At 34.6% G+C, this 23,673-nt stretch overlaps 4 protein-coding genes across 6 annotated transcripts; 2 read left to right on the top strand and 2 right to left on the bottom strand.

Moving 5' to 3' along the window:
* Positions 1–2: 2 nt before the first annotated feature.
* LOC125653244 (uncharacterized) lies at positions 3–2,492 on the bottom strand. The gene is made up of 5 exons (XM_048882614.2): positions 2,158–2,492; positions 1,871–2,066; positions 1,584–1,652; positions 629–733; positions 3–421 (listed from the first exon to the last, which is right to left on the bottom strand). The coding sequence occupies exons 1-5, from the start codon at positions 2,316–2,318 to the stop codon at positions 128–130; spliced, it is 825 nt and encodes a 274-aa protein (XP_048738571.2). The 5' UTR covers positions 2,319–2,492; the 3' UTR covers positions 3–127.
* A 6,428-nt stretch (positions 2,493–8,920) lies between these two features.
* Positions 8,921–13,170, top strand: LOC125654591 (uncharacterized). The gene is made up of 9 exons (XM_048884581.2): positions 8,921–10,078; positions 10,262–10,454; positions 10,809–10,912; positions 11,022–11,144; positions 11,406–11,591; positions 11,731–11,843; positions 11,963–12,086; positions 12,205–12,228; positions 12,351–13,170. The coding sequence occupies exons 1-9, from the start codon at positions 10,009–10,011 to the stop codon at positions 12,857–12,859; spliced, it is 1,446 nt and encodes a 481-aa protein (XP_048740538.2). The 5' UTR covers positions 8,921–10,008; the 3' UTR covers positions 12,860–13,170.
* Positions 13,171–13,275: 105 nt separating this feature from the next.
* LOC125681470 (uncharacterized) lies at positions 13,276–18,642 on the top strand. The gene is made up of 9 exons (XM_048921596.2): positions 13,276–13,613; positions 13,912–14,046; positions 14,269–14,446; positions 14,644–14,867; positions 15,051–15,236; positions 15,771–15,886; positions 16,079–16,187; positions 16,306–16,329; positions 16,818–18,642. The coding sequence occupies exons 2-9, from the start codon at positions 14,001–14,003 to the stop codon at positions 17,069–17,071; spliced, it is 1,137 nt and encodes a 378-aa protein (XP_048777553.1). The 5' UTR covers positions 13,276–13,613; positions 13,912–14,000; the 3' UTR covers positions 17,072–18,642.
* LOC125681471 (uncharacterized) lies at positions 16,894–21,933 on the bottom strand. Of its 3 annotated transcripts, none has more exons than XM_056156118.1 (3): positions 21,782–21,933; positions 21,057–21,232; positions 16,894–17,935 (listed from the first exon to the last, which is right to left on the bottom strand). In XM_056156118.1, the coding sequence occupies exons 2-3, from the start codon at positions 21,133–21,135 to the stop codon at positions 17,577–17,579; spliced, it is 438 nt and encodes a 145-aa protein (XP_056012093.1). In that variant the 5' UTR covers positions 21,136–21,232; positions 21,782–21,933; the 3' UTR covers positions 16,894–17,576. The 3 variants fall into 3 exon arrangements, with proteins under 3 accessions (XP_056012093.1, XP_048777554.1, XP_056012092.1); XM_048921597.2 differs by lacking the exon at positions 21,782–21,933 and adding an exon at positions 21,359–21,738; XM_056156117.1 differs by having other exon boundaries at positions 21,057–21,898.
* Positions 21,934–23,673: the final 1,740 nt, after the last annotated feature.

Here is a 23,673-nt window from a genome sequence, read left to right as displayed (position 1 = left end):
ACTTTGAAATATTCATTTTTAATAAAAACAAAATAACAACAATAAAGGTAACAAGTTCAAAACAATGATGTAAAATTTGGCACTTAAAGGTATTTATGAGCGGTAAAACAACATTTGCATATTTTATTTATTTCCCTTTTAGTTTTACTTTCACGGGTTGAACAACGCCCTTCTGAACAAGTGGTCCATTTTCATGCAGTAAGAGAGCAGGCCACACGACAAAGTCTACCACATTTCCCGATCTGGTGAAGAGCCTAAACATGTGCTGATCTACGGTCTTCGATGATCCAAAGTCTAAACTCATAGGTGGATCCTGAATGTGCATCATCCAACAAAGTTCTACACATTTGTCAACGAACGGCTCACAACAATTTACCACAATTTCATATGGCAGCATAAAATCAGAATCTTCCCTTAAAGACTGAAAGAGAAATACGATCGAATTATAATTCTTATCCTTCATTAAATGAATGTCATCAAATTGCTAAGATCACAAATGCTATCCATGGTTAAATAATGATAGATAGATAGATAGATAGATAGATAGATAGATAGATAGACAGATAGATAGACAGATAGATAGATAGAGGGAGGGAGAGAGAGAGAGAAAGAGAGAGAGGATATATACCTGCTTGGTATTGCTGATTGACAATGTTAACACAGATTTCTGTAATTCGCTGATTTTTTTGTATATCTCTATGAAATTCTTTGTCTCAGAGTTTCTCAGGTCTCTCTACAGAAACAAAAAAAACATAAGTAATAAATGAATAATATTCACCGACATTCATTCACTACCATAAATAAACATGATTACATGTCGTTTAAAAATCTATCTTCCCTTGTAAAATTCTAGATTAGTCAACATTTTGAGGCGTACAAAAATGACATGGTGTTATGTAAATTTGAGAAAAAATAAAGATGATTAATTGCATGCATGCCGCTTAAAAATATACCCCCCCCCCCCCCCCCGCTGAAATTCTATATTGGTCAACATTTTGAGTGTATAAAATTGACATGGTGTAATGTAAATTGAAGAACTAGCAAGGATTCGTAATTTTCTTTGATCATAACTTGCTTTACAACAACCTTGCCCAAGTCGTACATTATTTCACACGTGTTAAAACTTTCTGGACGCCAAAACGCTTAACATGGGTAGTAACTGTTCCTTCGCCAAGCGTTAGGGGGGAGGGGGGGGGGGGGTGAATGACGTATCTCTATCTGATCACAGATACTGTATATATGAATACACAGATCCAGTATTTTCTTTTTTGTATCTATTTATTGATAAAAATTCAGATACTTGTGATATGATTGACAAAGTCTTGAATGAAGCGTAAAAACAATTTACAAACTTATCTAGATGAGTTCATGGAAAATGATAAGGTCGATATTTTGTCTTTGGTTGAAATTGTTTGAAAAAACATCACAATGGAGATCGATATTAATTTTTGTATTTTGCTGACTGAGTATGGCAGTAACCACGTGACCCTGAACTAGCCTATGTCACAGCTCATTCCGGGGCTCTAGGAAACAGCATTGTCCCCACATGCGATCTTTTATACAGTTATAACAATCCAACGTACCTGGAACAGAGCGTCCTGAAGGCTTTTATATTGGTCCTCAGATCCCTTTTTCGTTTTCTTGTATATGTACTGAACAAAAGCAGAGAAAATAGTTTCAAATGTGTTGTAATTTATGTAAATGAAATATAAAACATTCGAGATAAAAGTGAAAACAAATTTACATATTTGTAAAGATATACATTTGTATTCAAAATACAACTACATACATGATTAATAATGCATTGAAGATTTTTCAGGAAAAGCAAATAATTCCTATTCGATTCTAAATGCATTGCTAATGAAATTACCTCGAGAACAGCTCTGAGCTTCAGAACCGCCACTTTCTCATCCATGGTCTCCGACAGAATATCGAGGACATCAGTCCACTCGTTGTCGTAAAGTTCATTGAATTTTTCACCAATTTTCTGAGGCCTGTTTTTGTCGGACAAGTCGGCGATATCCGGATTATTATATGATAATTTTGATCCCGCTATAGAGCTCAACCTGGACCAAAAAATTAAATATATTAACAATTTCCATTTTTCACAGAGTAGGGCGAATTATAAAAGTATGACTAATGACGAAAATATCATACCGTGTTAGTGCCTTTTCTTTTTCTTCCTCTTCCATTCGAAGTTTTCGTTTTGTGGAGTCCAGCTCATATTGAAGCCGAGATATAATTGTGACGAGTTTGGCTGTGTTCACGTCCATTGTAATACTGGTAAAGTTAATTCCGTTCTGTGCTGTTATAAACATAAGGTTTCTGAGTCACAACTTGTGATTAATAATCTCTTTCCGGCTTGTACGGATCTGCCGGTTTTAATCGCAGATCTCCAATCAAGATTTTGATGTATTTAAAAATATATTTTAAAATAGTTTACTATTTTCATATTCGGTTCCTTGCTTCCTGTTTTAAGTGGCAGTGTTGTTTGTTATGTTTTTTGTTTAATTTGTGTGTTTTTATCTGGTTGGTTTTTGTTGTTTGTTATGTTTTTTTGTTTAATTTGTGTGTTTTTATCTGGTTGGTTTTTGTTGTTTGTTATGTTTTTTGTTTAATTTGTGTGTTTTTATCTGGTTGGTTTTTGTTGTTTGTTATGTTTTTTGTTTAATTTGTGTGTTTTTATCTGGTTGGTTTTTGTTGTTTGTTGTGTTTTTTGTTTAATTTGTGTGTTTTTATCTGGTTGGTTTTTGTTGTTTGTTATGTTTTTTGTTTAATTTGTGTGTTTTTATCTGGTTGGTTTTTGTTGTTTGTTATGTTTTTTATTTAATTTGTGTGTTTTTATCTGGTTGGTTTTTGTTGTTTGTTATGTTTTTTTGTTTAATTTGTGTGTTTTTATCTGGTTGGTTTTTGTTGTTTGTTATGTTTTTTGTTTAATTTGTGTGTTTTTATCTGGTTGGTTTTTGTTGTTTGTTATGTTTTTTATTTAATTTGTGTGTTTTTATCTGGTTGGTTTTTGTTGTTTGTTATGTTTTTTGTTTAATTTGTGTGTTTTTATCTGGTTGGTTTTTGTTGTTTGTTATGTTTTTTGTTTAATTTGTGTGTTTTTATCTGGTTGGTTTTTGTTGTTTGTTATGTTTTTTGTTTAATTTGTGTGTTTTTATCTGGTTGGTTTTTGTTGTTTGTTATGTTTTTTGTTTAATTTGTGTGTTTTTATCTGGTTGGTTTTTGTTGTTTGTTATGTTTTTTGTTCAATTTGTGTGTTTTTATCTGGTTGGTTTTTGTTGTTTGTTATGTTTTTTGTTTAATTTGTGTGTTTTTATCTGGTTGGTTTTTGTTGTTTGTTATGTTTTTTATTTAATTTGTGTGTTTTTATCTGGTTGGTTTTTGTTGTTTGTTATGTTTTTTGTTTAATTTGTGTGTTTTTATCTGGTTGGTTTTTGTTGTTTGTTATGTTTTTTTGTTTAATTTGTGTGTTTTTATCTGGTTAGTTATTGTTGAGGTATAATTTGATTTATTTTATTCTAGTTTTTAGCTTTGTTTATGGGTTTTCTGTTCTCATTTTTTCAGTAAAGTTTTCAAGGTTCACTAAGATTTCGTTTGTAGTGTACATTTCTTCTAAATGCTTGTCTGAATGTTCATCTTCTCAGCTACAGTGAAATTCTTTTACTTAATGTTAACCAAAAGAGGAATGGATCCTCACACAGGATCAGTGCACTTCACAAACTAAAATACAATCAACTAGTGATTCTGTGAATGCTCTCTCTCTCTCTCTCTCTCTCTCTCTCTCTCTCTCTCTCTCTCTCTCGTGATTCTGTGAATGCTCTCTCTCCTCTCTCTCTCTTGATTCTGTGATTGCTCTCTCTCTCTCTCTCTCTTGATTCTGCGAATGCTCGCTCTCTCTCTCTCTCTTGATTCTGTGAATGCTCTCTCTCTCTCTCTCTCTCTCTCTCTCTCTCTCTCTCTCTCTCTCTCTCTCTCTTGATTCTGTGAATGCTCTCTCTCTTGATTCTGTGAATGTGCTCTCTCTCTCTCTCTCTCTCTCTCTCTCTCTCTTGATTCTGTGAATGCTCTCTCTCTCTCTCTTTCTCTCTCTCTCTCTCTCGTTATCACCTGCCGATATGAAATATATTTCACTTCAAATTTCAGTATAAGATATAAATGGGTAATTTCATCTAGTTTAATTTTGCATTAGAACAATGGTTTACAGCTGCTGAAATGCCGCCGCTGTAATTACTGGTGTTTACATAAGTACTTACCATAAAGAAAACTATTATAATAAAAGAGTTATTTCATTTTGCACCTTGTTTTTTCGTTGAAATCTCTCTTGAATTGAATCTGGACAACAGTATATATATATATATGTGTGTGTGTGTGTGTGTGTGTGTGTGTGTGTGTGTGTGTGTGTGTGTAATTAATTAAAGGAATGTTTTAAAATATAACTTCCTCTAAGAGACACTCTGATTAAAATCAGATCCTCGATCCGCTCCTCTTTTTTTTTTTTTTCTTGTCGAGCGGATCGAGGATCTGATTTTAATCAGATTGTCTAAGAGACGGCGCCTCATTATTCAACACTTGGTGTGTTGTTTTTCCCCCCATAAAATCTGCATGTAATTCGTATGATAAATTCCCGTTGTATCATATGACAAATTTTCACTTAAGTCAATACATTCCAGGGATATGTTGATTTTCATAGGAGAAATTTTGCTCAATCAGAATGAAACAAACCAAAACAAAATAAAGTTGATAAAAAAAAAACCACAAACACAAATCAATATACTGATTATCAACGAAGAAATTACAAGTTTTTTGTCGACAATTTATATTTCAAACATTAACAATACAATGCATGAAAACTACATGCACGCAACCATTGAATGTAAGTAGGCATCGTCGATAATTTGTTATAGTGACAAGTGTTTGACAGTAATTCACAACATTTTACAAATTGAATAAATAAATTAACAACCGGTTCAAACGGAACTCTATGTCACTTTGAATCAATATATGTGTTATGTGTAATTTACAAAACCTTGTGATATATACACGTAACATAATATCATGGATCACATGAAAAATAATGTGACACATTTACTGTACCTGTACACACGTGCATATCAACCATGACGCCTTTTGTTATTGATATGAATTAGGCACAAAGCTGTTGTTTATCATAATTTAATCATTAGTGACCAAGTTTTAATTACATTTCAGATTCATGGTCCGGTGTCTGAAGCACACGGAAGGCGTTAACCTGATATTTGATTTAATAAAATGTGCGTAATACAAAACATTTCTCTTGTTCAACAGTTACTTCTTGTTCGTTTCCACCGAAATTTAAGTGCACCTGGATAGCTATTGACAAAGGGGATTGTTCTTTAATAAAACGTCAGCCTGTGGGTACAGGTTTTTTTTTCTACCCCACCGACAGCAGTCCCGGTAGAGTACTAGACTTTACACCTTTGAAACAAAGAAAGGGTTTCATGAAGAACTAATAATTTGTTTTCATTCAAGCACCATGTGACTTGTTGTCAAGTTCTTGTACCCACATTTGTTATGAAAGTTCCAAATTCTTTAAAGTTTGAAATTAGAAAAGAATTTTGTGGTCAATCAGTTTACAAATGGTGCTGAGTTTGTTGGGTTTTTTGGTTTTTGGTTTTTTTTTCCATTTCCTTATAAATAGCCCACTTATTAATGATCAGTTGTTTCTTGTTCGCGTGTAATTAGCTTCTTTTTCTTGAGGAAGATACGGACTGTCCCGAAATCTTGAAAATTTAGTGTTCGTGTCGTTTGAGCTTTATGTGTGTGTGCACGCGCGCGCTCACACGTGCGTATCTGTGTTGGCAACAAACTGGTAGCTAGCTTTTTTGGTTGTTCTATGAAATTCCTTACATTTCTTATTGTAGTTTAGGACACTTAATTTCCACAGGCACCTGGAGTGTGAATAGCTTGTATAGATCTTATGTACATACCCCCATTCTTGAATGACATTATTTTTATACAGAACCAATAATTTAATATCCAAAATATGGGTTAGGGTTATTTCCCCCACCGATCACCCTCATAAGTCGTTCTGAATAGTCAGTTTTTACCTTCTGTAAGCTTTTGAGTTGACCACTTGTGAGATACTATTATATGTGTAAAGTGATGTCACGACGTCCTTTAAGGCTGTCAATGGGCGTAAAATCTCGGGTACGATGAAATAAATGGCAGAATATGACAAATAAAAAGGATGACATGGGATTTAGATGAAAGACTTAAGTAGAACTACATCATCCTGACGAAATATTTGCAGAAATTCCTTCGATAAAGTTGGTTTATACCCCGTGAATCGGTCTCGAAGCAGGTAGCCCCCTGTTTGTTTACGTGATTTGTTGCACACCTTTACATATATATTAGTATCTCACAAGTGGTCATCTCAAAACCTTACATAAGGTAGAAACTGATTATTCAGAACGACTTATGAGGGTGATCGGTGGGGAAATAATATATTTTGGATATTAAATTATTGACTCTGTATAAAAATAATTTCATTCTAGAAGGGGGGAGGATATGTACATAAGATCTATACAGGCTATCCACACTTCCGGTGCCTGTGTTAATTTTTGGAATGTTCATGTACACTTTAACATTTTTGATAATCTTCCTGAGACGCCGAACTATGTATCATCACTACCGCAGCAATAAATGCGATAATTTACATGTACATTATCCATATAATATTCCAAGAAATGTAATCAATTTACAGATCAGCGAATCTCTGAGATTTTATTTCTCCGTTATGTTTACCGTGGATACACACAGGTATGTTCTAAATATGATATACTGTACTCCCCTATATTCATTCGGAGGCACAAGCCGGTTCCCTATATCTACTTCAATATAGGTTCAAGAGCACGTGCACTTTGTGTACTTATGACCTATGAATCCCATATGTCTGATATTTCCTTTGCTCTAGATTTTACAGGAAGACCTGTCGTCAACAAACCTCTCTGTACTTTATCCTGCGTCTCACCTTCCTCCGCTATGCCGTCACGTGTTACATGTATATTACAGGTTTGTTACAGAAATGTCCGTGTCGACCAGACGTACTGTAACGGAAAGGGAGTCTTCTGACAAAACTGTTACGAACTCAATAAACTTTGGGTCGACCCTTCTGCTAACTTCAGCACACTTACTCCCATTGTGCAGAAGGTTACCACCGTTCGGGTACAGACGGAAGTCGACGCATCAAATGAATACGGTTTCTATCTATTATTTATCATGACAAGTCAGTTTCTTGAGAAAACAGTCTATTATACTGTATTATGACTCCTATTTCCATGGAGCACACTCAGGAAAATCAATCTTGGTTTGTCAGTCCGACACTGGCTTTGAAATTGCAAAGTATATTTACGTGTAACTCCTAGAGAAAATGCAGGGATAGAGTTAGGTATATATTGTTAGTGGACATTACTGTATACAGGGATAGAGTTAGGTATATATTGTTAGTGGACATTACTGTATACAGGGATAGAGTTAGGTATATATTGTTAGTGGACATTACTGTTCAGAAAATTGTATGATTGTACATATTGAGAAAATTAAACAAGACGACATACGTGTACTTCTTTAAAAAATGATGTTAATGAAGACTAAAGCTCTGTTTTTATAAGTTTAATGATGATAATGAAGACTAAAGCTCTGTTTTTATAAGTTTAATGATGATAATGAAGACTAAAGCTCTGTTTTTATAAGTTTAATGATGATAATGAAGACTAAAGCTCTGTTTTTATAAGTTTAATGATGATAATGAAGACTAAAGCTCTGTTTTTATAAGTTTAATGATGATAATGAAGACTAAATCTCTGTTTTTATAAGTTTAATGATGATAATGAAGACTAAATCTATGTTTTTATATAATGAAACAAAAGCTGAGCTTCTGTCATAATGTATAAGCTTAATTTTTACGTGTATAATTCCAGCCATTTTTAACACGTGCACTACATGTATACATGTGAAATACCAACAGAGCACAGGCTTTCGACGTTTTAAATATTTATGATTGAAAACAACTGTCATAGTTTGTTTACAGGAAGAAATTTTTTATCATAGATATTCAAAACGTCGAGAGCCTGTGCGCAAGAGGGCCACGGAAATTGGGTGTCGCCTTAAAAGTTCATTTCCTTAGTATAACAGGATATGTTTACTCTTCATCAGTTCCTTAGATAAATAACTGGGCGAGTGAGGTGTATGAAAATAAACACTACATACATGTATCCTATTGTTACTTAATCTTAAATAAAAATAAACTTTCAACGGATCTTCAACGTTGCAGCGTTCTATTCTAGTACAGGAAAGTACATATTTTGTACATCAAGTTGTAGTGTATTTATATTACATGTAGTGTATGTAAATACATTGTAAATCTATACTAGTACATGTAAGTACATTGTAAATTTATACTAATAGTACATTGTAAATTTACACTAGTACAAGTAAGTACATTGTAAATTTATACTAGTACATATTAGTACATTGTAAATTTATACTAGTACATGTAAGTACATTGTAAATTTACACTAGTACAAGTAAGTACATTGTAAATTTATACTAGTACATATTAGTACATTGTAAATTTATGCTAGTACATGTAAGTACATTGTAAATTTATACCAGTACATGTAAGTACATTGTAAATTTATACTAATACATATAAGTACATTGTATTTATACTAGTACAGGTAAGTACATTGTAATTTATACTAGTACATGTTAGTACATTGTAATTTATATTAGTACATGATAGTATATTGTAAATTTATACTAGTACATGTTAGTACATTGTATTTATACCAGTACATGTAAGTGCATTGTAAATTTATCCTAGTACATGTTAGTACATTGTAAATTTATCCTAGTACATGTTAGTACATTGTAAATTTATACTAGTACATGTTAGTAAATTGTAATTTATACTAGTACATGTAAGTACATTGTAAATTTATCCTAGTACATATTAGTACATTGTAAATTTATACCAGTACATGTTAGTACATTGTAATTTTATTCTATGTAAATTTACACTAGTACAAGTAAGTACATTGTAAATTTATACTAACAGTACATTGTAAATTTACACTAGTACAAGTAAGTACATTGTAAGTTTATGCCAGTACATGTAAGTACATTGTAAATTTATACCAGTACATGTAAGTACATTGTAATTTAGACTAGTACATGTAAGTACATTGTAATTTATCCTAGTACATAGAAGTACATTGCAAATTGATACCAGTATATGTTAGTGCATTGTATTTATACTAGTACATGTCAGTACATTGTATTTACACCAGTACGGATAAGTATATTGCAGTGTATATGTACTTATACGTATGTACTTATACTAGTATAAAATTGTCACAAAGAACTGAAAACTACAAAATATCGGCAAACGTTAAGCAGCCACTTAGATGTACATATGTATAATAACATTACTGATCTTAATAAAATATTTGATGTAAAGATATTGATATAAATATTTTTGACATAAAGATATTTGATATACAGTATTAGAAAAAGAAATCGGAAGTGAAATTTAAGCAAAAAGATCTGCTTTTCATTTACCAAAAGTGTAATGTGAACGTTACTGTTCCATTGATAAAACTTTATTATAAATACATCATGTATACCTTTTAATCAAACAAGTGCATGCATTAACATTTGCACTCTGGGTATACCTTTGGAGTTAGTTTACCTGTCGCTAAAATCCATGTGTTTAATTGAGAGAGGCTGTCACTGCTTACTTATGAACCATGCATTATCATGAAATCTTAGTCCGAGAGAGAAACAAGGTGACATTTGTTTGTGGAAATCACCCGTATCATGAAATGAGATGAAAACAAAGAGTATATACATTCAAAATTAAATATTGTTTGGTCGGAGTACTTGGTAACAGGTAACATTGCCATTTTTCTCTTTTTTCGTTATACGTCCATTGCCACATTTCTCTCGGAACTTTCTGAAGCCATGATTTTCAATATGAAGACATATTTCTTTGAAGCTATGTGTGTATTTGGGCTGAATATACTATTTGCAGGTAATATGTCCTTAAATATAACCGTGCATAAATATATCTGAATCTTCTATATATGGCTGCATGTAAGATATAATATTTCATATAGAACATGCAGATAAAACGTTACAGAGGTCTACATGTATTGAATCACGCTGAAGTTTATTTAATTTGCCTGAATTAATTTGTTCTAATCTTATGATACAGAGGGAACGTGCACTTTTCCGAGTTATTTGGTGGGAGACTGGACAAGTGCGGAAAGAGGAAACCTAACCATTACCTCAGATTATATATATAACTACAAGGTTTATATTCCGTCTGCAGACCCGAGCAATCCAACAATTGATTACTATAATTTCACTTGTCTCACTGAAGTCGGTACCAACCGGTACACAATCAGGTAAGCACATTTAACATGGACATTAAAAGTAAAATGGTGAAGATAGCGAACAGTGATCAATCTCTCATAATTCCCGCAAAGAATGCAAAACTCAAGAGAAGGGCAAACACAAACCCCTAGATACACCAGAGGTGGGATCAGGTGTCTAAGAGGAATAAGCATTCCCTGTCGATTTCACGGCATCAGTACAACAAATTGAGTGAATCCATGGAATTTATATAAAATAATTATGGGCACCACACATTCTTTGAAAATTATTACTTTTATCACTCGATATATGTTTTGTTTGTCCTGGTTGTTTATTGCAACAGAAAGAAATTTGTTTCCTCACTAACAATATCAAGCTTTGTGTAGATCTGTGAACTTCAATGTGATATTCGGAACCAACGTCTTCTTTTACATCTGTCTTGATATCTACAATGTGAATGACCAGTTGAACTACTATTACCATGCAACAGGTAGAGTACATTATTCCATCAATGTCGTTACATGTGTGTAGAGATGAAATAAATGAAAGTAACCATAAAAAGTGGGTTTTTTTTTTAAACTTGCGAATTTTTGTTTTAGCTGTAGATAACTTGATTCGAGAAAATATGGTCGGTATCGCTGAAGATAAATCCAACTCCCATGAGAATATTTGTACTCGTAGCTACATAGACCCCGTCAATTTTATTGTTCTACTACGAAAAGGTATGTCATATGACGTAGTGCATACGTACGCCAAATAATGAATTTAGTACAGAAATATCGGATGTAATTATGCGAATCATATAGAGGTCATTTCCTTAATGGTCACACATCGCTAAACCAATAAGCATTTAAGTACATATTCACAAAGACAATGGATACCAAAGCGAAAGGGCTCTCTTTGTCATTGTTTTCCAAAACGCTACTCAATATTTACGGATGACAATAATATTATGTGACAAGAATCCTGGGTAATTTTCATAGACGCTGTGGAAAATAATGCCATACAAACTCTGTGTCCTGAGGCCCTACAGAAGGTGTACAGCAATGTTACATTTACAAGCCAGTCGGGTACATCCGAAAATTGTGCGGCGGCACAACTCGATGGCTGCACCAACAAGACCATGCTTAATTTCACTCAAGATGAATGCACACAAAAAACTCTCTCAGGTACTGATTGGAGGTGTTCTTGTTTGTACTGTAAAAAAAAAATGAAAAATAAGAGTTTCATGAAAATCGAAAAATCCACGAAATAATTTTCAGAAACAAAAGAATTGTTTTGGAACTAATAAGACTGTTTTGTTTGCAGGCGGAGGTCTGTATACATGCATTTACACAAGAACTATTGATGACCAGGCGTATTTTTCTGTATGGAATAACGATGAAACGCTGTCGTCTTCAACATTCAGATTTTCATGTTTTGTAAGTTAAACCACAAACTTCTGAAATCAATGTTGTTCATTCCACTGCTGATGCTTAGAAACTACACAGTGCAATATCAATTACACGCATCATGGCTTTTTATAACTCTCTACTTGTAGAAAATGACAAATTATATGAATGGCACGGTGCTTCTGGATGAGAGACCAAACTTTTGTGGAAATTCAATAAACTTTACAGAATATCCGTCAGAGACCTCTTCATTAGAAATGAAAGACATCACAGGTTTAACAGAATGATTTACAGCTGACCAGCATTTATGCAATTCACTATAACGTCCCTCTTTTCTAGAGGAAAAGATACTTTTGTTTCCTTTTATATCAAGCACTAACTCTTTTTTCAGATACTTGTCAAGTTCTGATTCCAAGTACGTAAGTCTATTCATCAGGCATTTTCTCTCTTAAGAATGTTGAGATTTTGTTTTCAATTAAACATCAATTTTAAAATCAAGACAATATTTTACACAGTGTTGACATTTTCCTTTCTCAGCTACCACGGAAGCTCCGTTTGTTGCCGATCTTAACTACCTGTTCATATTACTGGGACTGTTTATAATTGTCATGATCGTGATTTTTGCATTGCTATGCAAACGTCTAAAAGTTTACATGAAGAAGAAAAAAGAAGAGAAAGCACTTGTCATGGGGGAAGGGGAAAAAGTGAGACATCAACGCTTTGACCATAAAAAGGCAATGGTCACCGTTTCCAAACCTGTCAATTACTTCAGACCCAAACGGTCAATTCAAATTGTTCCTTTATTCAAGTCTGACTTCAGTATCGATAATCTACCCATCCATCCTCCTCCAAAAATCACGTGCATATATACTGACACCATAGTGGATTATATGCGCGGGAAAATGCCAAGAAAACCAGATGGACTCAGTCTCTACAGCTTTGACTCGGCCATCTTTAGAGCAGCAAGTCCATTTTCCACCATTTCCATCATCAGCAGAGATGAAGTGGATGATGAAGATGTATCATTTGGATCTGAATCTTGTTAATATTTGGTGCAAAAGGAAGTGATATACATGTATTTATTGATTAATGCTTTAAAAGACAGTGGGACTTCAATAATGATGTTCTTATGGATTGAATAACCAGGAAACCCAAAGCGTGTGGTGCATGATGGGAGTATAGATTCTTCCGGTTCACAATTAAACCATAGGAAAATATAAATTGTTTTGGCAGTAATATAATGTTTTGAAGACTATTAGTTTATATGATGAATGTTTTAAATTGGCACTTTAGATAGTTCCACACATGAAATATATATTTCCTAACTTGGTAGATCAATAAAAGATCTAGAGTTATCTTTCTTTTTTCTTCTTATGTGTTAGAACTGAGTAGTTTAATGAACGCCAAACACTACAATGGACATTTGTTAAAATTTCTGATTAATCCATTGTCGCTTTACATTCATATCTGTGTTATCTAAATTTTGTGGACATTCAGTGTAGACATTTCACTGTTTGAATGCGTGCACTTTTTTCCAATACAATACCCAAGGCACGCTCGCATTCATATTCCCTTTAAACACTGATCGATTATTAAACATGCTTTCGACCAACTGAATAACCAAACCCTTATCCATTAAAATATACGAAAGAAATATATAATACTGAAGGAACGAGGCGGCTTAAGCTTCAAAATAAATTTTCGATATATCACCGACGAATTTATTCGTGAAGAAGTGCACAAGCAGGAGGACGAGGAACATTTAATCGCATAATGGATTTTTGATAAGGATCGAAAAAGGTAAATGTATTTTCTTTCATATTGATTCGGGTCAGTAAAATACAACATGAATATGAAATATAAAATACATAGCTGTATCTATCAAAACATTTTTAAAATTGTTTTTATTAATTCAATTTCGAAAGATTATTGATTGTTTTATATGTATCTGCTGTTTCCATCCACCTTCATTGTCCTCTGAAATACCGTCGTTATGATTAAATGAGTTGATAAACAAATCGTCCTTACCAAGTGTTGTAGCTGCATTAGGGAATTATCAAATTCTAACTGAATTTGAATTTCTCATTTCCATTTAAAGGTCTATTCTGAATGAAAAATGCATTGTGACTTGTGAAATCAATATTCCACTTGTGGGAATCCTTAGGAAAAAAAAAGCAAAAACGAAGAATGGCGTTGATGATTTTTATCCTGCATACATTCATAGGAGTCACGGGTAAAATATCCCTCCAAAAGTGTGTCTTCAGCCTTGTATATATTTTACTTATACTTTTAAGATGCTGTGTATGCATTATTTATTTCATTGATCAAATATTAATGTTTTGCTACGTTTCTAGTTTCAATGCACTTTAAAGAATATTGAGTATGAGCAATTCAAGTAAAAAGAAACACAAAATCAATCACTTTGCCATATTTTTCCCAATAAATATTTTAACAGCAATATATGCCTCGTCATGTCAGTTCCCGTCGGATCTAAGAGGCGTGTGGATCAGCTCCGACAAAGGTTTCCTGAGGTTCAGCGACTCTGTGATATATGATTATCCGGTCATTTTACCGGCAGTAATTTCCCTGGATTTCCACTGTGTTCAAAACAATGGGACGCACTACCTGCTTAAGTAAGCTTTCGCTCGTCTTGCTGCCAATATTAACTAATTGCCTATCTGATATAATCATAAGAAGGTTAAGTAGAATTCATAAACCTTTCGAATAATTCCTTGATTATTTTTTTCTCTCATCCTCCTCTCTCTCTATCTTAAGGTAGAATATGAGTGTAGGTTTTGCAACACGTTTTTATCTTGTTACGTCATTACAGATCTCCTCGAGACGTGGATGTGTTTTCCATCAAAGTTAGCGTGTACTTTTGTCTTAGTTTTGATAGAGTGAAATCAGACAATTACATGTATCATGTTGCAACACCTCTAGAGAAAACAGTCAACGAGAATATATATGCTTTGTCGAATCAGATGAATGCATCAATGGATGACGTATGTACTGTCCCCAACACAATAGACAACATGTATAGCCTAATTAAAAATGGTGAGTCATATTTGTATATGAGAAAGAATTGATCATTTTACATTTATCTTTAATTTTCTTTATGGCAAACGAAATATACTAATTTTATTATTGGGCATATGCAATGTCAGAAAGAAAGCAAAAATGAATAAATAAACAAACAAAATCCAAGCGCATATATGCATAGAATATTTTATTTTCAAGTGTCGAGCGAGGACATAGTTAGTGTAGACTGTCCAAGCGTCTTGAAGAATTCCTACGTGAGTTTATCTGCAGATGAAAACGGCACAGAAAATGCATGTATAGATAGTTACGTCACTGGATGTGCGAAGAACACACAAGTCGCCATCTCCACCAGTTCATCATGTCAATCCAATACTTATATTCCAGGTAGTGATACATTTCTATATACATGAAAAAGTAAAGATAACGAACGGTAATCAATCCCGTGAATACCAAAAAGAATACCAAGCTCTTTATTAATTTAAGCTTTACATCCGGTAGTCAAAATTAGTGTGTAAAGAACGGTTACACAATTAGTATGAAAAACATAAAACAGCATTGAACCTAATGACGGGTTGTATAATTATAACGACCATAGAATTTAAGATATATTGCCTTTAATGACCTGATCCCACCTCTGGTGTGTCCAGGGGTCCGTGTTTGCCCAACTATCTATTTTGTATTGCTTATAGAATTTATGAGATTGATCACTGTTGGTTATCTTCACCTTTCTTTTAAACGACACTGTTGAAACCCCTACAACATCGACTGATTCGCCAGTAGCCTGCCTCGATTCTAAAAATTGATCCTGCGCAGACTATGTTCTCGCGTTTCGAATCAGTTAAAAGACATAATGTAAGTGTAAGGAGTATGCTAATTTTTGCACTATAAAATCAATGTAATTCATTTTGTTATTTTCAGATGTTCTTCTCCTTCACTGTCTGTTTCACAAAACAGTGAATGACATCACCTATTTGTACACATGGACAGACGATGCATTTTCTGCTTCATCAATTAGTCATGGATTCATTTGCATTGTTAGTACTGACAAATTATTTGTATATTGATTTGTTAAACGGAGGAGTTATCAAATTCAACGCATCACATGAAACAAAAATCTGACATGAAAGATGTTTTTTGAAAATAATTGAACGTAATTAACAATGTAAAAACTCTAATATAGAATGCAACCATCAGAAATATTCTAAATTGATTTATAATCTTTATAGGAAATATCCCAAGAAGAGTCCTCTACAGTATTTCAATTATTTAACGATACCTGCAGCGATGTACCACATGCTTCGGAATTTCTCAAAATGAAATCAAAGCAAATCAACGGTAAAGCATCACTATGTAAAGCTTTGAGCTTTGTCACTGTGATTGATGTGTCATATGAAATGAAGGTGGTCTTTAATATTTCAACTTCAATCTTTCGATGATTTCTTTTTTGTTTCAGAAACATGTCTACCCACTACGCCAGGTAAATGATATATTATGATTTACATGTACACAAGGATAATGATAAAGATGCAATTAACATTAACCTACATATGCAAGGGAAGGAGAGCGAGAGAGGGGGGGGGGTTGCCCATCATATCTTCGTCCTTTGTGGAAATACCGATTGGACGAATAATTCGCTCCTTAAAAACTAATTCATTAGCTAGCCAAAAATAAAAATAAATGAATAAACATGTAATTTACAATGTATATAGTGCTAGTCTGTTTTGTACCTATTTTACTTTAACTATTTTTCATATTACATACTGGTGCATCAAAATTGGTACCGTATAAGTTTTACATGCAATATGATACGTTCAGAAAGATTGATATTTGTAAAATGACAATGCAAATTAATTTCTTTTGAATGGAAACATCCCTTACTGTTCGTAAAATAATACCGTAGTATCACTACCGGATATGTTAAATGCAAAATAGAAATGAATTGGACTATCTTCTCTCTGTATTCAGCTCCTCCGCCTGGTAGAGGAACAGGGCACACAAAACCTCCTAGAAAGAAAAGGGAACCTACCACAAACTGGGCTATCTATTTTGCAATTGTAGTCTTCGTCATCATAATTATTGGTTTCATTGTGATTATCATCAAATTCTTCAGAAAAGAGATGTGCGATTTCTTCAAGAAGAAACCTTCTACGCAGAACCAGGAAGTGTCATTCACGAACATTGCAGCGAATTCGACGGATACGCTCGATACCGAAACTTGATATGTATTGATGTAGTTTTCTCAGCACACAAAGTGAGCACTAGTTATCTGTCATAACCTCCACCTGTCAGTTATTGAAATAAGAACGAATCATCCGCGATATTGAATATGAAGGTGATGGAAATCGACACTTCTATCAATACAATCTATAGATATGAAATATGTAAGCACTTTAGTCCAATTTGATTTACCGGTGGAGTTTGGTATTCCTGCATTTATTTATTATATCCATGTAATTTTAAGTGCATATTCTGTGTTATGATTTCATTTTCACTATCGAAAGTTATGTGCAATCATTAACTATCGCTTTAGGATCCCACCCGACATGAGTACATCTTTAAACGACTACATGTACATGTCCATCATTATCATTTTTATTACATCGTTTGGTATAAGTAAACACAGGAAAGATTTTTTTTTACTTTCCATAAATTTACCCTGCATAATACAATACGTGTACATTGTATATATATATATATCATATTCAAAACACTTATGTTTTGATTTTAAAGTCTGTGCATAATTTTCTTTTTCTTTTTCGTTCCTTTCTTTTTCCTGGTTTTCTTGGAATTCTTTTTTTCTCTTGGTTTTTCTTTAACTGTGACGACACATCGATTATTCAGCGGTTGGTTGCTGTACACGTGACTGGTGATTAGAGGTAAATGAAAAGTTGTTTGGCGGCCAAATTTCTGAGCTCGCTGTGATTGTTTGGTGCTAACAGTAGATATACTCGGGGTATTCATGTAGGCCTTGTAGTCAAGAGGATGAACACCGGGCAAAGGTGGAAGATTGGATAATCTGGTAAAACTAAACCGGAAAGGCAGATCTGTATCGCTGTCGCTTTCTAGGGACGCTGTATCGTAATCTGTTAAGATAGGTATCCATGTAATTCAATTTGAGAGTCATTACAGAAATACATTGATGCAATTTTATAATCCACTGTACTTTTTCCCCATTACATTGTAAGCTTTCTGTTTTATTCTATGATAAAAATTAGATTTTGTATCCCCATCATCACCACAGACAACGAGACTAGACAGTGTAGTGACAAAGCATTTCATGTGAAAATCGGCACCGACTAGGCTAAGTCAGCTTTTACTGGTCTCATAATTTCACGAACGTGTAAGGAGGTGGCGGTAATTTGAGAAAATGTCAATTTCAGCATAAATGGTTTATTTGTTACATCTATTGTGCAAATGGAAAGGTGAAGATAACAAACAGTAATGTATATCATCAATACAAAATTAAGAGTAGGGTAAACACGAACCCCTGTACACACCAGAGGTGGGATCACGTGTCTAGAAGGAGAAAGAATCCCCTGTTAACTGATCACACCGCCTTGAAGCATGTATCTTAATTAGGTACATGTAAACTAAGTAAACCGTAGTGAAAATCAGTACGTAAAAAGTCTTAACAGTTGGTGTAAAACATGACACACATCATTCGACCTAACGACAAGCTGTATTTGCAAATAAGATCGATATAACGACCACAGAATCTGCAAAATATTACCTATAAACAAGACTTGTAACCTCTATAATGTGAATGTTAATAAATTTTGATGCAAATTTGCACTTATATTTTTCATATATACGAGGGCGAGTCAATAAGTAACCAGCATATCCCATTTCCGATTGACCAAGACGGTCACGATTTTCATACCTGGGTACATAATTGCACGCGTATCGAGTCATTCTTTAAAAAGATATTGAATGTCAAATATGGCTAGTGATGCAACGGTATGATTTTCAACTAAAGTTGAGTACCGTGCTATAATTCGGTACTTGTATTTAGAAGGTTAAACAGGCAAGGAAATACACGGCGAGTTAGTCGATGGTTATGGGTCTTCTACACCATCTTATGCGCAGGTTAAATTCTGGGTAGGGGAATTCAAACACGGTAGAACGTCTTTAGAAGATGATGCCAGGTCTGAACGCCCACTGGATGCCACCGACGAAGAAAAGTGTAAGAAAGTTCGGGAACTGGTATACTCTGATAGGCAAATTCAGGTGGAAGAAAAAACGCAGACATTAGGCATTTCACATGGTAGCGAGGGGCCTCCGTGGCGGAGTGGTTAGAGTATCGCGCTCTAAATCACACGGCCTCTCATCTCTGCTCGGCGCGGGTTCGAATCCCGCTCGCGCCGGTAAGTAAAAAAGTTTCCCAGTTTACTTGCGGAAGGTCGGTGGTCTCTTCCCAGGTACATTGTATCTGGGTTCTCTCTTCCACCAATAAAAAAACGGGGCGCCACCATATAACTGAAATATTGTTGAGTGTGGCGCTAAACATCAATCAATCAATCAATGGTAGCGTTTCAAGAATTTTACATGATCGTTAAGGTACGCGCAAGCTAACAGCCCGTTGGGTCCCCCAAATCCCTTAGCAATGAGCAAATGGCAACCAGAGCTTCAGTTTGCAGCACCTTGTTGAAGCATTTTAGATCAAAAGATGATTTTCTGTTGCGTCTTGCGACAGTAGATGAAACTTGGGTTCATTATTATCAGCCTTAGAATAAAGCTCAGTGTCGTGAGTGGGTAGGGCCTTGGTCCCCGAGGCCAAAGAAGTTCAAAATGCAACCATCTGCTGGAAAGGTGATGGCCACAGTAATTTGGGACGCAAAAGGTGTTATTATATTAGACTTTTTACCCAAGAGAAGTACAATAACTGGAGTGTACTATGCAAACTTGCTAGAACAGATGAGAACCGCCATCCGTCAAAAACGCCGAGGTAAACTCTCTAAAGGTGTTTTGCTGCAACAGGATAACGCGAGAATCCACACTTGCAAAGTTGCAATGGATGCTGTAGAGCGAAACGGGTATGAATTAATACCACATCCTGCCTATTCGCCTGACCTAGCTCCTAGCGACTTCTTCCTATTCCCAAACTTGAAAAAGGATATTCGTGGACGTCATTTCCGGTCTGACGAAGTTGTGATGGCAGTTAAGGAGTGGGTCAATGGGAAGAACCCTTACTTTTCAGTTCTCACTAGAGGGCAATTACAACGAAAAAGAAGAGGTGGATCGCAACCGGAAATAAATTAGGCTGGGTACTTATTGATTTGCCCTCGTATGAATTAGCTTTCTTTTTTAATTTTTTTAAAATCAATGGTTATATATACCATTGCATCCACAGTATCATATCGAATAATTTTAAAGATGAAAACAATCAATAAGGCGTTTATTAAAAGCACTAAATATCCACCAAATTATATCTTATCCAATTTTTAACACTAAGATGATTATATGGAAAAATCCTAATTTCTGCATTATCTTTGAAAAAAGGCTATTATACATTGAATGCTTTAAATGTCTTTTGGAGATTTTGTTTTGGAATGGGTTTTCCTGTTCGATCAGCTTTGACTAAAGACCCTCTATACCCTAATCAGACCGATTTTGGACATGTATAAAGACACAAACGATAATAGCATTTTCATCATAGGCCACCAGTTTCCTCTTTTGTCAATATAACATTGCCGAAGTATCCCACTATGCAGTCTTAACAGTTTCTAATGTTCTTATAAACAAAAGATATATGTGGCTAGAAGAGAGAACATTTAATTAATGTTATAGTACATTAACAGATCCCACTAGAATTATTATTCATGCTGACATCAGGTAATATCACAAGAAGTACAATAAGTTTAGGAAGCGTCTTCCGTGTATCTAACATAATAATGAATACAGTCTCCGTACTTCAGTAGAATTTGATCAGAATAAATGTCTATATCTAAACTAATAACTTAAGATTTATTGAACCTTTCAGTAAAACACAACCGCTAGGATCTAATAATGAAAAGAAACATTTATTGGAACTCTTCAGGGTGCAGTAAATACGGTTCCTTAAACTAATTATTCAAATTAGAATTCGGAAAAGAAAACATATTGCCAATAATCTACATGATCTGTGTGTACTGCACTGAACCTGATATGTACATGAACAATCATTTCTATAACCTATTCTCATACAGTGAAGACAATTACACTGACCTATTGAACTGGAGTACACTGTAGATCGAGTGGAGGGAATCAACCCCGATGTAACGTGTCCAGTCTGCGAGTTGCCCATTCCGTCTTTAATTCCAACCTTTCCCTGACTACATCCAACAACATTTCCCAGGTTGAACAACTTTTTGAGCGGTGCAAGTGATGCACTATACTAATTCCTACAATCAATTCAAATTAGTTTCAGAATTCAAAGATCGCGTTTCCTTACAAATATTGCACGTCATATACCATTAAGAGGAAGCCAAAATAAACTTCAGTTGAGAAATATATCAGAAGTAATGTACCTGTATTTCTGGATTCGTGATGGGGGTACACTATGGAGTTTCGGTGTACGTGAAAGGAATTTAATCTTGTATGAATAAACACAGACTTCGTTAATCTTTGATCGGGTTTAAGTAATCGGAATTAACCTACCGTTTCTTTGCCTGCTTTACACATACAAACGAAGTCAACTTGTAACTATTAAATATTAAGAAAATGGTGCAAGCTGATTATTTTGTAAATTAAAAGAATTTGTAAAGTAAAATTTAGAATTCAGTTTATTTTCAGAAAAAAATATGCTTCATTATATCCATGACATGATATAAAATTTATTATTTCAACATTGCAATGATGATTTATTTTCTCCAATATTTTCAATGAAACGTAAGTCCTCTAAAGAATACGAAATTTCAGATATCAGAGAAAAAGCGGACCCCAAGACTTACCAGAGGTGGGATCAGGTACCTAGAAGTAAACATCCCCTGGCCAACGGTCACTCCCGCCGTGAGCCCAATCTCGATCGGCTAAACGGAATAATATGTAGTCAAAATCAGTGTGTAAATAACGGTCTTAACTTGTATGGCACACGGCAGACAGCAATTGGACCAATGACAGTTTTTAAATGAGATGTGATATTAGTAAATTAGATCGTTATAACGACTAATCGAGACTGTTGAAACCTCTGTAACATCAATTTATTTATCAGTAACCTGTCTCGATCTTTTTTTAAGAAAGCTTATACGCAGAACAAGCTTATCGAAGCAACTGAGAGACATAAACACCATGTGCAGGTGAAAATGGAATATTGCTACATAAAAATGGGAAGTTGACGATGGAGAAGCTGAAGGCACCCCTCTTGTCATAAAGTTGACTTGTTAGTATGCCATTATCAATTATATATTCAATAAAATATCCATGTACGAAGCAGAGGTGGAAGCCCCTGTGGTGTCTTTTATTTCGAGTTCACTGGGATATACTGAATCAACATCCAGATGAAAATTATCATGGTTAATAGATGAAATATCGTCAATATATCTAAATACAGATTTGAAGGTCACAGCAAATTATATTTTCTTCTCATGTAGATTTGGAATTCATTCTGCATCGTAAAAATAATAACAATAATAATAACCAGTTCAGATGATAAACGAGCATAATTCGTGCTCATGGGAATTCTAACAGACTGTTGAAAGACCTGCTCATCAAAGACTGTGAAGATATTGTCCATGAGGAACTCTAGCATCTTTTTAATATCAACTTCAGAATACCTGTGCGTACAATCACAAAATATGAATATTTCCTTTTCTGTTTAAATACTGAAGAAGCAATTTTCCGTTATGTCAAAAAGTCTAGTCTTTAATTTATCGTGAAGAATGGTCTTTTCATGAATGAATACCCGGTCACAGTAGCGTTGGCATATGTATTGATGGTTCCGTCGCCAAGCTATATGTGATGTGACACAACTTTAGGACCATGACCTCAATGGACCTTTGTCGTACCAATGTCGTCATCCTTTAGTGCTAGACCTCAAGACGTAAACGTAGGTAGTGTTTGCTACTTCGCCAAACGCACGGTATTTAGAAGGGAGATCTACAATCACGGGTCTTTCGGATATGACCTTAAAGACGGGGGGTCCAGTGTTGCGGCAGGCATTGTCACGATAAAGAACCCTCACTACTACGGTCCTGAACGCTAAACATAGGTCTAAATATGTGGTAATTCACCTACAGCTGGTGACGTCTCAATATGAGTGACAAATTCTCGACGGAATGTAAAAGAAACAACCAAAGTCGGTTTTTCAAGTTTCATAGGAAAGACATGTGACTTTCGCTTCTAAATGCCGAGGTTTGACGCGGGAATAATCACTATTATTTAAGTCTTAAGTTTGACGCAGCCACGGCACGTGCGAGTCTCAAACTCACGACCTCCCATTCCAGAAGCGAACGCTCTGATCACTTATACACTGCGAAATAGGTATCAAGTTCCTTTAGTTTAAATATAAATTAAAAACAATGTTCGTTTTAAAATATAAAAAATGCTTACAAACCATAATCGGACAGTTTTTAAATTATCAAAGAAAGATGAATTTGGACAATTGGGATGATCACCGACATCCCTTACTGTAATGAAAAGTAAAAAGACTGGTCAGAGGGCTGAGTATTTCACAATTAAAAGAGACTGGTCAGAGGGCTGAGTATTTCACAAGTAAACAGACTAGTCAGAGGACTGAGTATTTCACAAGTAAAAAGATTAGTCAGAGGGCTGAGTATTTCACAATTAAAAAGAATATAGGGCCCATGGCGGGTGTGACCGGTCGACAGGGAATGCTTACTCCTCC

The sequence above is a fragment of the Ostrea edulis genome, chromosome 2, assembly GCF_947568905.1.
Source record: "Ostrea edulis chromosome 2, xbOstEdul1.1, whole genome shotgun sequence".
Taxonomy (NCBI): domain Eukaryota; kingdom Metazoa; phylum Mollusca; class Bivalvia; order Ostreida; family Ostreidae; genus Ostrea; species Ostrea edulis.
The sequence above is the reverse complement of the archived record's forward strand: the minus strand, read 5'-3'. Positions and strand labels throughout refer to the sequence as shown.